The sequence below is a fragment of the Sinocyclocheilus anshuiensis genome, unplaced genomic scaffold, assembly GCF_001515605.1.
Source record: "Sinocyclocheilus anshuiensis isolate Anshui unplaced genomic scaffold, SAMN03320099.WGS_v1.1 scaffold152, whole genome shotgun sequence".
NCBI lineage: Eukaryota > Metazoa > Chordata > Actinopteri > Cypriniformes > Cyprinidae > Sinocyclocheilus > Sinocyclocheilus anshuiensis.
This window is the reverse complement of record NW_015555781.1, coordinates 1,403,133-1,421,261: the sequence shown is the minus strand read 5'-3', so window position 1 is coordinate 1,421,261 and position 18,129 is coordinate 1,403,133. Positions and strand designations below refer to the sequence as shown.

Genomic DNA, 18,129 nt, shown 5'->3' with positions numbered 1-18,129 from the left:
TAATGGACAATCTGATTCTTTTTTTAGAGACCATAATTCAATATTTTTTTATATTTTATTCAAGCTCATCTTGGTTTTAAAGGACGGTAGGGAGGAAGATACCTATACCACCTACCTACATTCTGATTCATTGTTTCTTTATAAACTACTGTAAAGACCTGCGAAGAAAGAATCAAATCGAATAGCTGTTTTGTTCATCATAGAGTAGCTTTTATTAAACTCTGTATGACTACATTTTACATTATTAGTTATGATCACAAATAAACAGGTACCAGTCATAGAACAATTTACATTTTTATGTCATATTCAAGAAAAGCACAAGGAATTCATATGATTCTAAATGTCCGAAACACTTAAAGATAGACGTTTTATAGTTTGAGACAGTTGTACAAGTATTTCAATCAACACGCTACATATCCTTTGTTTTGACTATTAGTGCAGCATTCCTTTTTGACAATTTGTCATGTACACTAAGGAAAAAATATGAATCGATGAACAATAGGATGACAAAGAAATGTGTGATTATAAACAGATTATATTCCTTCATCTGCAGAGTCTCACAGATATATCATCTTGGTAAGATTACAGTGTGGCTAATTTGGGGTCAGTGCTGCTATATAATCTCCACTTTGATGATGGTAAATATGAGTATAAAAATGCTGAAGGAAACTGTCCATCCACTGGGTCCAATTCCTAGAAAAATAAACATGACAACAACAAAGAGGTAATTAATGATTTCTAATAGACTTCAGCATTTAAAAACTGAATCAGATACTCTGTGAACAGTGTTCAAGTATTTTGTTTTTGAAACACATATCTTTACAGTGTGCGTGACACCTCACCTGGAGCGCCTGCAGTAGTTTTAACAGTGGTAACAGTCGTAGCTGTCGTTACTACAGTGGTGCTAGATGTAACCGGGGCAGCAGTTGTTGTGTCTGCTGTTGCTTTTCCTCCAGTCAGAGTGAGATTGAGTTTATCCAGCTCTGACTGTAACTGCAGCGAGATCCAGCTTCGCACGGCTGTTTGGTTTTCAAATGTTTTTAGATCCTGCAAATTGTTACCAAGAAGACCCACTACTTCTGCTATGTTGAGGCTCTGGAACACATAACAAGGGGATGCTGTGTTATCGAAACAAATGTGTACATTAAACAGTGCATCTATGATGAACACATAAATGGATAAAATAAAATAAAAATACAAAGTGTGTTTCTTTGCTCACCAAGATCACGTTTGTATCCAGAATCATAAAAGTGGACAGGCTCATGCTGACATTATATGACGACAGATTCCTAATGTAGCCTAGATCTGCACCTCCTACAAAACAAACAAAATAGCAAATACTTACTGGGAACTAATTGTCTCTGAATCCCTGTGCAAACCAAAGCTGGTATTTTAAAATTGTCATGATGACGGACATCATTCTGAATTGTTTATGCGCATGTGTATGTGTATGTGTCAAGGTGTATGTGCATTCAATAGGCTTGAAATGACATTTGAAGGCCGTTCTGACCAAGATAGGTTTCAATGAGCTGGAAGGCTGACAGGATGGTGCGTTGATCTCTTGCGAGGGACATGGGAAATGCTTTGTTAGCGATGGTGAAGAGTGCCTTCTTTTTCTCAGATGAACATTTTGACACATCCAAGGCATCGGACTCCCTGTTTTTGAGGATAATAAAAAGGAATCTGGTGATTAAGCATCTAAATGGCATGCAAACATGTAAAACTATGCAAGAAACGAAAATATATATACACTACTTTTCAAAAGTTTGGGGTCAGTGATATTTTTTCTATTCAGCAAGGTGGCATTAAACTGATCAAAGTAACAGTAAAGACTTTTATAATGTTACACATTTTTTTGAGATTTCTATTCATCAAAGAATCTTGAAAAATATCATGGCTTCCACCAAAATTTTAAGCAGCACGACTGTTTTCAACATTGATAATAATTAATTTTTCTCAAACAGCAAATCTGCATATTTGAATGATCTCTGAAGGATCATGTGACACTGAAGACTTGTGTAATGGAACTTTTCTTTACCGTATACTTTCAGGTAATATTGTTGACAATATGCTGGCCTTCAGAGAGCAGAGATTTGGTCCTTTCACTAGATTCAGCTCAGTGACGGTCAGACTGTTGCTGGTGTTTAGGTATTTGGTAATGATTAGTTCGCTCTGAAAGATAAATGAACACATTAACACAAAACCGAATATTTTGCATCTGTAAAATAAGAAAGAGTCATCTGAAAATTCATGTTAAAATCTGCACCTGTGCAGAGGACCATTCGCCATCATTGGCATTCATAAGCGCTGCCAGTGTGTCGGGTTTAGTGATGTTCCATTTACTTATTTCGGCCATCGTTGCGTTCCTAGACACGGACTTCAGCACCTGGACCTGATCATCTGAAAGGCCATTTGGCAGTATCTGATGGACAAGAGCAACACATTAAAACTGTCCTGAAAGATTTGACCAGATTTTAATACATGTCATATTACCTCTTTGAGTTTGTCCAAAATGATTCTCTGAAAGGCACTATCCTCAATTTTTTCACACAGGCTAGCGAGGTTGTCCTTCACTACGGTTGAACTCAGACAGTGGCCGAACTGCACCTCATCATATCCAAAGGGGAAGGCATCATCGCTGATGGTAAGACTAGTGATGTTGCCCTTAGTACAGTCACTCGCTTGGAACACAAGTGAATTACATGATTTAGGAAATTTTGTGGTTAAAAGTTACTCTGTCCACCTTATTTTTTAATGTAAGAGTGGTTGCGGCTAATTGTAACTTTGTAACTAATGTGCGAGGCTTCCGGTGTCATTCGCATCTAGTTATTTTAGCTCTACTAAACACTCTGTTGTGCTGCTTGATACTGTAAACTGGTATCTGTTATCATTTTATTTTGACTTATCATCATAAACACACTGGTTGAAGTGCAAATAGTTTGACCATTTACTGTACTTTGTTAGTCTTCTATTTATTTATCTATAGTGGTTATTGAATCAGAAGTCTCACACATTCAAAGTAAACAGTTTACTTCCATGTCGAAAAATAAGGTAGCTATTAACTCTTTTTAAAAAAAAATGTTATTGAACATATCATTGCCTAAGGTCGAATGACAGCCATCTGATTCAGTATTCAGTACAACATCATGAATGACAGTGTAATATTGCTTAACTGTAGAGATTTGAGAATTATTTGAGAATTAAAGATTAAGATGGCATACCTGCCCTCTTGGCTCTGATTGGGGTTATAATGATTGCTTTAAACAGCTTTTTCAGTTGTGGCTTTGGTGTGTTTCGTCCACGCACAAATTTAAGGAAGGTTTTAAAGAACTTGGCTAAATCACTCTGTTTAAAACAAGAGGGAGATTTAAAAATAACACAAGGTTAAAGACATCGTGACACTCAGAAACATTTGGTGTAGGATTTTAAACAATTTTCACTCAGAAAATTGCTAGTAGATTTCACAAATGTGACTCTGGACCACAAAACCAGTCTTAAGTCGCTGGGGTATATTTGTAGCAATAGCCAAAAATACATCGTATGGGTCAAAATTATTGATTGGCATTAGGATATTAAGTAAAGATCATGTTCCATGAAGATATTTTGTAAATTTCCTACTGTAAATATATTAAAACTGAATTTTTGATTAGTAATATGAATTGCTAAGAACTTCATTTGGACAACTTTGCGATTTTCTCAGTATTTAGATTTTTTTGCACCCTCAGATTCCAAATTTTCAAATAGTTGTATCTCGGCCAAATATTGTCCTATCATAACAAAACATTTTGTTATGACAGCTTATTTATTCAGCTTTCAGATGATGTATAAATCTCAATTTCAAAAAATTGACCCTTATGACTGGTTTTGTGGTCCAGGGTCACAAATGATTACAAAGAAATGCAAATAGCACATTGAATCAAATGTGATAATTTGAAGCAGAGAGACTGAAATAGTATTTTCCTGTTAAAAAACAACACATTTTTACAGTGTAGCTCAACTGTGTTTGATGTTCACATGTAATGTACCTCTGTGAATGATCGCCAAAAGCTTTCTGAGAAGTACAAAGGCAGAATTCCCAGATCATCAAGTGTTTTCTGATTCCACTTGCTTGTTGGTCTAAATAGTAGAGACATGATCTTCCATTACCACACAACCATAACCAGTGCACTTTTTAACTAATGCACAGAATCAGGACTGAAAATACGATTCTCTGGAATAATCATAAGTTGACTCAAATGTTTTTTTAAATCAAGAAATCAACTTGCCCATATTTTGACGTTCCCTTCACAAGAAGATCTTGCATGGCTGATATTTGTGAATCTGAGAGATCTTTGCAGTTCTTCAAGTTCTCAAGGATTTCTGGGTCTGAGTTTCTGATGACATCACTGCTCACAGCACATGCCAAGTTGCCCAGCACTGTCAGATCCTGTTTATTGATGCTTGTTCTATTAATGCCCTGAATTGAAAAAGAAAAAAATGTACAGTTTTAATAAAATACTATAATATCTAAAGGCTGTGACACCAAGCTGACGATCGGCTATCAGCCAATGCCTGCTGTCGTTGAACACCTATCAGCCCAGTTCTTGCAGTGCTCTGCACTGCTGGCAGTAGTTGGACCACTAGTCGGCTTTTTTTGGCCGAGTGACCATGCTGAATTGGCGGCGGAGCCCGTCGATGAGAGAGATCGCTCTGATTGACTGTTTAGCTCAGCGAACCAGTGCATGAGAAGAAAAACAGAAGTGACGAAACCAAGCAATCAACAAAGTCATGAGACTTTGTGTATGGATCCTCTCACGCAGACTCAGAACATAAGTGCTAGTTGGTGGTTTACTCTAGTCTTTGCGGTATGTCCAAATACAACATTGTGGCCTTTTGTCACCAGCAGTTCTTTGATATCAGTTTGGTGTGTCTGGGCCTTAAATGATTTATATTGGGTGATACTTACCAAGCAATCTATAGCATCATTCAACAAAATGTCCCTTCTTCCGCTCAGTGTGCTTGAAAAGACTGAGAGATCTGCTGCTCCGACTTGAGTAAAATATGCCTTGCAGAGGGTTTTGTTGATTGTTTCATAACTGAAGAGGACAAAGTATTTTACAACTTTTGCAAACAATACACTTTTTTAAAGGAATAGATCAAATTTCTAAGTATGGTTGTAAAAAAATGACAGTAAGCTCTTACTTGAAGTACAGCAACATATCTGAATGATAGTTTTCAAAATCGAAAGTTGATTCCTTTCTAATAAAGTTGTACATGCAAGTCAGCTAGGAAACAATTAGAAACAAAGCATATTCATTGTTCATGTTCTGACTTTAAGCTCAACTGATCACATTTTTGAATACCGTTTTTGTCAGCGCTCACCTGAGTCTCGCTCAGTACCACCTTAGGTCTGCTTAGTCTCGGTCGGCAGGCTTTGATCAGGCCTTTGATTTTGGTTTGGGTGATTGTCTGCACTCGTGAGCAAGTAAATCCTTGCAAAACGTCCACTGACAGGCTGCAGAAAAAAAACAAAATCCCAAATTTAAAATTGTTTCTTTCGATGCATATTCATAAGGTATTTTTAGACATAACAGTTAAAAAAGCCAAAATACTTACTCATCAGGTTGATCAAAAGCATCTGCCACAGAATCGAAGAAAAGAACCGCCTATAAATCATTTTAAATAAAAAAAATGCTATTAGCAAAAAAAATCATCTACATTGAAAAACTATACTATCAAAAATAAAGGTTCTTTATTGACCGATGGTTCCATGAGAAATTTTTAACATCCATGGAATGTTTGCATTGCACAAAAGGTTCTTTATAGTGGAAAAAGGTTGTTAAGGTTATTAAAATGTTCGTTTAAGAACTGTTCAATGAAAGGTTAATTGGAGAACCAAAAACACCGAAAACCCCTTTTGGAGCCTTTATTTTGTTTTAGATTTGTAGTTTGCTATAGTACCTGTTCAGGTTTCCACTTTTTATTGTTAAACTCTTTCAGAACTTCTTCTGTAGTGGTGGTAATCTCCAGGAACTTTCTTGGAATCTGAACGGCCAAGTCACTGGGAATGTTTGTCATTAAGACAGATGCTGCTGATCCCTCTTTGATTATCTAGAGATAAAAAAAGACATTTAAATGCCCAACATATATCATTTGCACTTGAAATATCTCTTAATATGCATAAATGTTGTTCACCTACCTGGCTCACAAAGGTCTTTTGAACAATCTCTGGGGCAGCCAGTATGTTTTTTACAAATTCTGTGTTTCTAGATATTTCAAGAATTTTTGCCGGATCAATGATTGTCAGAACTGTTGAAGGAATCCCTCCAATCAGGGATCCAAGACTCAGCAAATTGCTGCCAGTGTTGAACTGTCAGAAAGTCAACAAAGTCATTCCTTTTGTGGGATTTTAAGGTCTACTGAAGATGTTATTTTGATAAAGAACATACTTAAATGTATCTTAAAAATATCAAGAATTTTCATATGGTAATTTCAACAAGTTTTAAGGGAAATGTCTTCCATTGGTGATTTATATTTTACCTTGAAACCTCCACTGAGAAGCACTTCTACGATCGCCTTGGCTTGTCCGAGGGACCATCCAGACGTACTGCCCAGCACTGAGAGACTACTGATGAGAACCGACGGAAGTGCTAAGTTTATTTGTGTAATTGTAAGGCCAACAATTTGGCTTCCCAAATTGGTAATAGTACTAGCATCTATGGTCTTGATGTTTCCCGTAAGGGCAGTAGATATCTGAAGACGAGTATAAGGAATATCAGTCAGTAACATCACGCTTACACAAAGAAATAACTTGACTGTAGGCTTTAATGGAATACTTACCGCAGGATCCACATTGGAGCAAGATGTCTTGAAGTTCCCAAGAATAACATTAGTTTGACTTTCATTTAGTTTAGTGAATGTCAATACTGGGGCATCGCACTGCAAAACCGAAGGCAAGCTAGTGGGGCACAGAGAACATGGTAAACAAGCTGAACTCAGAAAACGCTCTGAGATTTTGATCTGGTTTCTGTTCAAACTTACTCAACAAGATTAAAGTTGGGGTTTTGTAGAAAGACGAGTTCAGTGTAGCGGCTGATGACTTTCTTCGGAAGTGCCTTTTGATTGAACAGCTTTATGTTATCAGGGTTCACAGCGAAGAGTTTCATCTGCAAAAACAAAATCAGACAGGAATTAACAATATGCATGAACTTGCTTTCACCAATATAATGTAAGTACTGACGGTCTATATGAACAAGTGGATCCAGTTCATACCGTTTTCTCAGGGCCGAAAGAGTAGAGATCGTCCAGAGTCAATAAAGTTATAAATACACCAATGTTGTTGACAAACCACGCAGTTGAATTCAATCTTGCGTCAGAGGGGTTGTAGCATTTTGCTTCAGTGTCTAAAATTGAAAAAAATCATAATACGTTTTTTTTTAAAGTATTTAATACATACACTGCTGAATAAGAGTATTAATTTCTTAAAAACAAATTGTACCACAAACCTTTAAACAGTAGTGTGTGTGTATATATATATATATATATATATATATATAGACATACAGTATATATACCAGAGTAATATGTATGTATCAGAACAGTGAACAGAACTACAACAGAACTAGATGTTGCACTGGAATATTGTACATATTATTAAGTCATTTATTGCATTCTTAAGCAAAGAACAAGTATCCTCATGAAGAAAAAGAAGACTAATTCACCTGCTGTCAGATATGTCTTGATGGTGGCGTACACATCCTTAGTGGTAACCTGAGAACCATTAAAGGTGAAATTGCTACCTAAAACACCGACCCTAGAAGAAAAGAGAAAGCATTTGAAAAGTTACAGAAGACTTTGCATTCATCCCTCTGAGCCAACAAATTTCAGCACAGCCATTTACACTCACATTTTCTTGTATGATTGGCAAGATGCGCTCAGTGTGTCTTTTGATCCTATTAGATCTTTGTTCAGGAACTTCAAGTAGGGCTTCAGTCTACGGTTAAACCACAGATCAACCTCTGTCTCATTGTCACTTGTCAACGCCAGAGGCCAGACACAGGGAAGGATGGTGCTTTTAACATTATCTGGAACCTCTTCCTGTAAAAAAAAAAAACACATTTAAAAATGAATTTAAATACTATTCTATTTAAGTTATTCTACATAAATGTGCTTTGAACATTTTATTATTTATTTTAAAACTCACGGTCTCCAAGAACTCAGGGGTTTTGGTAAAGTTGTTAAAGATCACACAGATTTGTGAATCGTTGTTCACCACTTCCGGCTGTCTCAAGTAGCTTCCCAGCTCAGAAGGAGCTATAGAGTTCACAAGCTGAAATACATGAGTCAAACATCAATTTTTATCTACACTGAGCATTGAGCATCAGAACTGTAGAGCTGATATGTAGCGTACCTCAGATTTCCGTGTTGGTGGTATCAGAGAGAGGAAGGTGGTCAGATTTGGAAGCGGCCCAAAGCCGTACAGGCTTTCGTTTAAGAACTTGATAAAGCTGTTGTTTCTGTAGCACCTCAGAGGCTGTGGCCCTACAAAAACAAAAAAGATCTTTCTATAGCATATGTTGTGTCTTAGTTGATGTTATGTGAATTAAAAAAAGATATTTATAAAATTATTTATTCTATTTATTTCTTTTTATGATCTGACTGTTTTATTATACAGCCACATAGGGGCTGTGGATTTTTTTATGACTTTTATGTGATGTTTATGTCAGTAACATGAAGAATTACCTATGAAGGATTGAAGAATGCTATTGTAGATTGCATTTTTGGTGTTTATGGGTAATGAAGGTCGAGCAGCATCTAAGAGTCCCAGTCTGTAAATTGAAATTAAACAGTGTATAATGTCTACACTCAAATAAATTAGCATAATACACTGCAAATGTAAATTTACTGCCTTTAAAGTCCATTGTTCTTACGCGGTTTGAGTGATACCGCAGTCCCTTGTGTTGAGGATGGTGAAATATGGAGACACAAGGCTTTCTGAAAGGTTGGCTAACAGAGGATTTAGTCTCTTCTGGATCCAGACTACAACTTCCTGATTAGTGATGCTTAGATTAGACAGGCTGGCTCTGTCAAATATCTGTTTAATCAGTGCTGCTTTTACATCTTGTGTGAGCGGGATGTCCTGGACAGGAGAAAATGATATCATTGGAGTATTAGCAATGTTTTGGACCTTTTAGATAAAGTTATTTAGCATGGATGTTCTATGCGCACCTGCACTTTCGGGGAAAAGAGGTTAAAGAAAGCAGGAAGCTGGCAGTCCTTAACATTCTGCATGACATTGATGACGCTTCGAGAATCAGTTAGTACACGAGGAGTGACAGAAAACTCAAATAGTTGTCTCATACCCAACTGAGGGAGAACATCCACCTAAATCGACAAACAAAATGACTGTCACAATGTTTTTCACCATGAGGAATTCTGCATAAATTGCATAATTTAGCACTCACCGCACTGAAGTTTCTGTTCAGTGCCTCAAGGTCCTTTAGGGGAGCTGACTGAACGAATGGCCCAAAGTTTCTGTTGACCCACTGCACACTGTTGACTGTGTCTTTAAGGCACCTGGGATCTGGAAGAGCAACAAGAACATTTACATTGCGATTTATGATGTTAGATCAATGTGAACCTTTCAGGTGGTTTTCCTCATCCATAATAGGAGATAAAGTAAGTAGTATTTGGTACTTGATCTTTAAATAGGGAAAGACACAATACTTGAGCAGATGACTTCATACTGTAAGCATTTTCATACTTTTAAGTTGAATTTAAAGCAGTAAAGAGAATAAAAAATATTTTAAACCAACCATCAATGTCATTGCGAGAGAGGAAGGCTTTCATGAAGTTTGTGTAGATCAGATCCTGTCTTTGAGTGGGTTGCAGAGGATTGCAAATGTCTTGTCCATCTCGTAGAGGTTCATTCACAAAAATCGTAGTGCTGAAAGATGACAAACACCGTATTTCCTTTTTGATTTTAGTGCCTGCAAAATTACATTGTCACTTCATATCATGTAAGTAAGACCAACTTACATAGTGCGGTAAGTTTCACAGGTAAGGTTTTTGGTGCTGAGGCAGGACAGGAGTCTTTGAGATACTGATGGTAAGAAGGGTTTTAGTCGCTCCTGGAACCATGACTGAATGAAGACAGGATCTTTCAGTCTCTGGGGACTAAAGCGACTGATCCGGATGTCATCAATCACATCCAGCACATCGGACAAAGACACATTGCTGGCACTGGGAGTCTGGGATTAAACACATTTTACAGTATATAGCACATTAAAAATTTATAAAATAAAATAAAACAAGCTTCATACCTTGTTGGAAAATTTCAGCAGTGCATCATCAAGATTTGTGCTGATTTTGGTGAAGAAAAGCTTCCAAGTGTCTTTTGTCACATTACTGGACAGTTTGCAAACCAACAGGTCAGCCACTTGTTGAGAGTTTAACTGCGACAGCTGATGATACAAAAGAGCTTTTATGAAAACTGAATCAATGACACATGAGAAGAAATAATAATGAGGCATTGACTCAAGAGCAAAGTGTTCTTCTTCTGTGTAACATTACCACTGGTAGACAGGCGAACTGCAACACAGTGAAGTTACAAAGTCCAGTTGCATTTGGAGCCGCTCTGTTCAAGAATTGATCCAAAGCAGAGCTGCAAACCAGAAGAACATGAAGCGTTTATTACAGACCATCGTGAGCTCAGTGTTTAACTCATTTGAGTGCAGACAGAACAGCTCACCTGTTGACACTTGCACAGAGAGCAGACTCTGAAAAAGACAAAACAAAGACTTTGAGTTCTAGCAGCATCACTGACATCTCAAATCAAGTCAGACACGATCAGTCACTTACCATTTACAGGAGTTGTTGTGCACTGCAGGAGTGAGAACACATGTTTTATTACAATTGTTTTTTTGTAGACAGTGAAATACAGAGAATCAGACATATAATCTATTGAACATTAACTTAATCCTTTTATTCATCATTACTTACATTGCTCGCTCTCTCGATGCACTCTAGAGGGAAATGAAATACAATTCACACTTTAATTCCGGGAGGATTTTGCATTGAATTATTTTGATGTGATCATGTGATCAAGAGCAAAGTGTTATTGCTCAGTTCTGTCTCACCATCAGGAGGAATCATCATCACTGAGTCTCTGATCGTCAGCAGGGCTTCAGACTGGTTAGGAGCGACTGATGATAATGTCTGATCCATCCTGTCAAAGCTGATTCAGAGAAAAAAACACAACCGATGTGATCTTATTCTACAATAACACATCCAGATCACTATTTCTTTTGCTTATTAAAAAGTGACTTACATGACTTTGTAGTTTTCACAAGTGAAGTTTGCCTGCAGGACAAAAGAGAGACCATGAAATTGTTAATTTTATTGTCAACAACAATAATTGTATAATTCTATTTCAAATATTTTAAACAATATTCTTTTAAAAAACACAACAATAATAATAATAATGTTGTTGTTGCTAAATGTATTTCTACACAGGTTATGTGTAATGTTGTATTAAACACCTTTCTGGCCTGTGTCTGAAGAGAGGGGAGGAAGTTGTTTAGTTTGTCTCTGTTGGAGGCTTGAAGAAGGAAGTCAAAGACTCTTGTGAGGATGTTTCTTCTGTCTTCTGGTCTAGTGGGAGGATTGAACACCAGTTCACCCAGTTGCCCCAGTGTGAGAACAGGAAGAGCATCCACCTGCAAATGACATGAGACTTCATTGACCTGCATTCACAAGGCTTTTGCATATGTGTCTTCAGTCAGTCTTTAATATTCAGTGACAGTAACCATTTCTGACTTACAGCTGAAAAATTGCGGCTGAAACTGGAAAAATCTTGAAGCCGAGCCAACGGAGAGAAACTGCCAAAGTTTTGCAGGATGAAGTCCACACTGTTGTTAAATGGCAATGTGCAGTCGACACCTGAATTAAAATTATGAAACACTTTATTCATTACTGATTATCAGTGGAGGCCATTTGAACAGAATCCTGTAAAGTATTATATGTCAAATAAAGTTCAAGAAACATAGATTAAGCATTTAAACGGCATAAACTAATTTTATACGTCAATAAATTATACATTTTGCATAAGTTCAACTACCTGTGTTTTGACGTCGTGACAGGAATGGACGAATGAAGTCATTGAGGACAGACATCTGTGTTGCACTATCCATCAGTCCAGAATGATTATTTAGCTCCACATAACTGTAGCAATAAAACAGTTAGAGATGTAAGAGGATAATGATTGCAAAAGTATTTGCATGACTGCCTTGATTGTAATAGGTCAATTTAAAGCAACTGTATGCAATTTTTTTACCCTGAAATACAAGTTTCAAAATCATTCTGATGATACACTGACTTCTAATAGTGCACGTAGGCTATACAGCGATACTGTAATTATGAGTGCTATATTTGCGACAGTGAATTCCACTCACTTGATTGTAGAGGGCTCCAAAGTTGCAAAATATACAAAACTACAAACAGTTACTTTAAAGGAATAGTTCACCCAAAATTTAAAATTTGCTGACAGTTCACTCACCCATCCAAGATGTAGATGAGTTTCTTTCTTTAACAGAACAGATTTGGAGAATTTCAGCATTACATCATTTGTTTACCAATGAATCCTCTGCTGTGAATGGGTTAATCGGAGAAAGCAATAGGCCTATTATGGATACAGGACTCATAATTTAGCCGGAAGCGACGTTTTTAAGTTAAACATGTCTCAATGATGGATTTGTTTATTACAAACACGCAACTTTTTTGCTTCACAAGATGTTAATTGATGGACTGGAGTCGTGTGGATTACTTGTTTTTATCAGCTGTTTGGACTCTCATTCTGACGGCACCCATTCACTGCAGAGGATCTACTGGTGAACAAGTGATGCAATGCTCCAAATCTGTTCTGTGGATGAAACATACTCACCTACATTTTGGATGGTTGGAGGGTGAGTAGATTTCAGCAAATTTTCATTTTTGGGTGAACTATTCCTTTTATAATTAATAATTATAATTTCTATTGTCATTATTATTATTATTATTATTATTGCTATAATCTTTTTATTTGTTCGTTCATTATAATTTTTTTGTTAATTTTCATTTATTCTTTTAGCCACACACAACCAGGAAGTAAAGGATTGGATTGTTAACTTATTAGGTGCAAACCAATGGGTTTGTGATAATCAGATAATGAACAGCTATCAGATATCAGCTAAAGGAACGTGATTAACAACATACAGTGCCCTGTAGGCCTGGCAGCTGAAGCTTCGTGTGTTGAAGCAAGACAGGAATTCACGTGGAATTTGAGGTAGCAGGGGCTTCATCTTAATTTGGAACCAGAATCTCATGAACTCCACATCATCAAGATTTCCAGATGTGAAGCTTTCTGCTGGCAGTTCTGCAAACAAGGCTGTGATGTTGCTTTGAGATGAGTTTGTCACCTGAAATCAAAGAAAGAAAGAAAAAGCCTTGTCAAAAAGGGCAGTCCTTTAAATGTAGCACAAAAATAGGTTTTTCTTTTTTATTATTACCACTCTGGACTTCAGTGTCTGCAGTGTTCTGGAGAGTTCAGTAATCAGAAGCTTTAGGTTTTCCTCAGTGAAGCTCAGATTTGATTGAGCGACACAATTAATCGCTTTTCCCAGATTCTCTTCTATCTGTGATGTCTGCACCAGAAGACATTACCATTAGTTTTATATTAAGACTGCAGGCAACAACTATCTAGGCTGTAAATCAGTTCAAGACAATTACATCTTGTACTAGACGTTCCAGTTTTCGCACATGAGAACAAAACCACATTGTACAGTAGTTTTATTTTTCACATTCTTTAGATGTGTGACATGCTAGACGTTTTGTTGGACTTGATCAGGGTGTGGTTCATTGTGTCTGAGATTGAACGATGGTGGTTTGTGAAAGACAGACTCACATGACAGGAACTGTTATTGCTGGTGAATTTACAATTATCGACAGGTTCTGTGATTTGAGGTTCTGCAGCACTGAACAAAGTATAAAGAGCACAGCATTAGTTAAAACAAATCAGATATGCTGTTAGGTACATATGTTTATAATTGCAGTTCATACGTGCCAGTTATCTCAATGGTAAGCCTATACAAACATTGCCTTAATCAGCAATTTTGTCTTGTTTATTAGTAAATGTTTGTCTTGTTTTTTCAAATATGTAATAATCCTCAAAATAAAATAAATTTACTTTAGAAAAAAATTGTAAGTAGAGTTAAATTGATTTTTCTCAACAAATAAATAGGAGAATGATTTTCTTTTCTGTAGTTTTTTCTTTCTTGTTTTAAGCATTAAGGTAACGCAATTTAGTGGGGTTTATGATTAAAACAAACAAACCAGAAATTGGTACAGAAAAATCAACTTAAAGCTACTTTTTATTGATAAAAAAATATTAATGAGAGAGTGTAAAAAAAAAATCTTCTAAAAGTTGGTCACAACGAATGAGAAAAAATATCCAACGTCTGGGAAATCACCGGTTGTAATAAAAAGCAAAAAAACATATCTACAGTGCCTCAAACCACCAAAACAATGCTCTTCCGCAAGACACATGCAGTTTTATTTTTTTTAACTGCTAAAGGGCCAAAATTAGCTTTAATTCCAGATTATCTGAAAACATTTGTCTTTATATCTTGCAAAATTTTGCTTCTCAACTAATTTGTCTTTAAGATGCTTAGCTATTTTTTTTATGTGCAGCCTTTCAAAGAGATAAAAAAAAAAAAAAACGAACTGTAAAACTCTCTACAATATTACATTTTTTTTGTACCTCTTGTTTGTTCTTAGAGCTCTAATTTGGTTTAGAATGCAGGTAGAAACTCTACTCACAAAACAAAGTTGAATATTGCTGTGATGTTGTCTGGTAAAGTCTGGTTAGTTTGCAGAGATTTCCTCATCACAGGAAGAACCACCAACTGGAACCAATTACTGAAGTTGCTGATGCTGAAAGTATTTATTGAGATTTGGTTGTCAAAGTTTATGGTCCAGTTCACCAGAAGCTGTATCGTTTCGTTTCTGATACTGCTGACATTTGTCTGAAAAAGAAGAAATAGGTTTATATATTTGTGCTCTCAATTAAAAAGGTTAATTAATGGTGTCTTAAAAATGTGATGCTCATGGCACAAGATGCTGAAAAACAAAGAGAGGCAACAGTATATTGACTTCTAAAGCTATATTTTGTCATGTCTATTTAATGTTTTCCTGTGCCACAATAATGTCATGTCTTTGAGTTATTAATTTGCAAGCAAATATTGATATATACAAATAATTTGATTAATTATTTGGCATTTTAAGTTATTAATTTGTAAAAAATAAACAAACAAACAAAACTAAGTAATTAACATTACTAAATAGGCATATTATAAATTGATTTTTTGTACACAGAAAAAAACATACCGTCTGAGCAATGTTCACACATGATCTGATGAATCTTCCCAATGGTCTCAAAGAAACCAGGAAATCATTGAGATTCTGCACAGAAATGTGAAAAGAATTAGGTCTTTTCATCTTCCTCATTCATGCTTCATCACTGGCCTGATTTATAAGCACCAGTCCAGCTATCATCATCATCCTCATCAAGTGCACAAAACTCATATCTAACCTTATTAAGTCCATTTGAACTGACACTGGTCACGTTAAGTGTAATGTTAGTAAGCGGCTGCAGGAGATTCTGGAAGATCTTAGTGATGGCGTCGATGTTTAGCTTAGCAGATGCTTCTAGCTGAAAGATCAGCTCAGCTTTCTGCTCTGGGGTGAGCTTATCTAGGACAAGCAGCTGCGAAGAAGCACAAAGATTCAAATGAATCATCTCAACAATAATGCTATGATTTGATTTACACCATAAAACATTCAACTGCCCAGTTTAATTCACTCACCCCATCAAACTTTGGGTTCAGAGCTATGAAATCTCCCAGACTTGCGCTAGCAGAGAACGCTTGGAAGTTCAGCAGAAGCCATTCCTCAGTGCTGCTTGTACTGTTCACGCAGCCAGCTTTAAAACAAGAAACTCAACATTAGCAACTCAAGAAGCAAACTCATAGGCAGAGCCTTGTCTTTTAACTATTGTCAACATCTAAAATATTAAACAGTTACCGTCAGTTGTATTTCTTGCCAGAAAAGGTTTGACGAAGTTCTGATACACCATCCTTTGTCTTTCAGGACCAATCTGCAAGCTTAGATCCTTCACTCTGTAAAAAAACACGAGAATTAAGTTGATTTTCTTTGACAACAAATAACTACAGAGAATAACAGCATGATTTATGAGTGAAAATACACACAGTGCTTGGAAGCTCTGGCAGGTGAGTTTGCTTTGGCTCAGACAGGAGAGCGTGTCTCTGGACAGTGATGACAGGTATGGATTGAGCTTCACTTGGAACCAGAGCCTCGCAAAATTCACGTCACTCAGTGAACCCACTATTAAGCCATTCGCCCTGACTTGATTGATGTACTTCACAACATCACTAACGTCAAGTCTAGATCTCTGTTTGGAGGATTAAAAAGGCACTGAAAAGGTGATTTCCTTTTAAAAATGAGTTGTTGTAATCGGTTTGAAATATGTCGATATTCAGATTTACTGTACCAGCAATGTATACAAATCAAAGGCAGCATCAGTAAATGCTTTGAGGTTTTTGAGATTTCCCTGTGATAAATCTGAAACTTGTATCCCGGAGCAGATGAGAGTTTTATTGAGCGTTGACTCTGAGAACTGAAATAGGAATGGGGAAAAACAAACAAAGAATGATATTATCAATGTTCCTCAAATAAAAGTGAAAAATAATATTGCCCACATCATATTACACCAAATAATAAATACTTACTGGAGTGCATGTCGAACCATTATTGGAAACTGTGCCTGTAAAAAAAAAGAAAATAAAAGAACTATAAGAAAAATATGAAAGAAATTACATATATGAGCAATTAGACTGAAATATTAAGTTTTGTGACAAAAGTATTCAGAAACGCACCATTTTGAAAGCCCACCTGACACTTTGAAGAAACAGAAAACAAATCAATCAAATCCATAAAACATTTAATTGTTAATAGTAAATGATTCAACATCCATCATCACAATCAAGCAAGTTTTATTTCTGTCGACCCGTGAAAACTAGTTAAAATAAAAACATTCTTTATTTTGATTTTGAAGCAAATCTAGGAAAATGATTACATTTGAAAGGACTGAATACATTTAACAAGCAGCATCAGCAAAATAACGTTGTGCAGAAAGTGTTAAATACCTGGCCGTTTATCAGTGTGATGAATCCTATAAAAGAGAATAAGTGTATCTCATGAAAAGTATCTCATTTAAAAATCTCTCTCTCTCTCTCTCTCTCTCTCTCTATACATATATATACATTCTCAAACTGGGTAATTAATTAGAATAGTAACAAAAACAGCTTTACTCACCTAAAGCAAATAGCACAGAAAGCTGAAAGTGTGCCATTTTCACACGGACACCCCTGATCCTAACAAGACACAATTACACAGCATAATTATAATAAAAAAAATTATATTATAAAAAAATGCATGAAAAATGATGCATTATTTAAAATATGATTTATTAATTAAAATAATTATCTAACTATTCTCATTAGAACTATTCTAGTTATAATAAATATTATTCTAGTTATAATATTTTTATTTGAGTCCTTTCAAGCATGAAAGGCGTGCAAGGACAGTGCAAGCACTTACCTGTAGCAGGAGTATCAGTGCGTGTCAGTCGGTCAGCTCAGCAGGTGCGCTATTAACTGAGGTATCAAAGGGGTGTGGGCCAACTAAATGTTTAACTTTGCAAACGTCAGTAAATCCAAAACAAGACCAACAACTCCTTCTGGAAAGGGGCAAAACAAGTGGCTGGGAATGTGCTATAAGAAGCACATGTAAAGTACTTGAATTTCAACCAAAGTGTGTTATCTGATACATTAGCATTTAAAGTTAATTCATTCAGCTGTACAGTTTATTATTATCACTTTGGATAAAAGTGTCTGCTAAACAGTGTTGGGCTCATTACTCCAAAAACTTAATTTATTACTTGTTACTAGTTACTCCTTTCAAAAGTAACAGTAATTAGTTACACTACTAGTTACATTACTTTTTCTTCACGCCCCACAGAAGTTGTAATTGTGTATC

The 18,129-nt window shown here is 36.1% G+C and overlaps 1 protein-coding gene across 1 annotated transcript; it reads right to left on the bottom strand.

Annotated features, from left to right (window-relative positions):
• Positions 1-281: 281 nt before the first annotated feature.
• LOC107674578 (uncharacterized) lies at positions 282-17,696 on the bottom strand. The gene is made up of 55 exons (XM_016468591.1): positions 17,692-17,696; positions 17,407-17,465; positions 17,238-17,263; positions 16,968-16,989; positions 16,821-16,855; positions 16,583-16,708; positions 16,281-16,483; positions 16,096-16,190; positions 15,879-15,994; positions 15,605-15,778; positions 15,400-15,474; positions 14,833-15,038; positions 13,919-13,988; positions 13,524-13,658; positions 13,231-13,433; positions 12,098-12,201; positions 11,801-11,919; positions 11,520-11,696; positions 11,309-11,340; positions 11,118-11,215; positions 10,981-11,003; positions 10,840-10,861; positions 10,730-10,757; positions 10,552-10,642; positions 10,302-10,442; positions 10,018-10,229; positions 9,795-9,925; positions 9,444-9,562; positions 9,208-9,363; positions 8,910-9,118; positions 8,722-8,807; positions 8,390-8,520; positions 8,183-8,308; positions 7,886-8,076; positions 7,701-7,792; positions 7,252-7,382; positions 7,021-7,145; positions 6,820-6,937; positions 6,520-6,732; positions 6,179-6,349; positions 5,941-6,090; positions 5,596-5,645; positions 5,362-5,494; positions 5,182-5,264; positions 4,946-5,075; positions 4,266-4,456; positions 4,026-4,116; positions 3,222-3,345; positions 2,494-2,681; positions 2,267-2,422; positions 2,039-2,172; positions 1,511-1,656; positions 1,220-1,314; positions 843-1,095; positions 282-693 (listed from the first exon to the last, which is right to left on the bottom strand). The coding sequence occupies exons 2-55, from the start codon at positions 17,441-17,443 to the stop codon at positions 614-616; spliced, it is 6,573 nt and encodes a 2,190-aa protein (XP_016324077.1). The 5' UTR covers positions 17,444-17,465; positions 17,692-17,696; the 3' UTR covers positions 282-613.
• Between the last annotated feature and the right edge of the window lie 433 nt (positions 17,697-18,129).

Excerpts from the sequence above, each read along its gene's own strand:
- LOC107674578 (XM_016468591.1), bottom strand. The coding sequence starts at position 17,443 with ATGGCACACTTTCAGCTTTCTGTGCTATTTGCTTTAG. Across the intron at positions 8,077-8,182 it reads CCCCTGAGTTCTTGGAGACC|GAAGAGGTTCCAGATAATGT; the intron begins GTGAGTTTTAAA and ends TTTTTTTTACAG. Across the intron at positions 5,076-5,181 it reads GATATGTTGCTGTACTTCAA|TTATGAAACAATCAACAAAA; the intron begins GTAAGAGCTTAC and ends TGTCCTCTTCAG.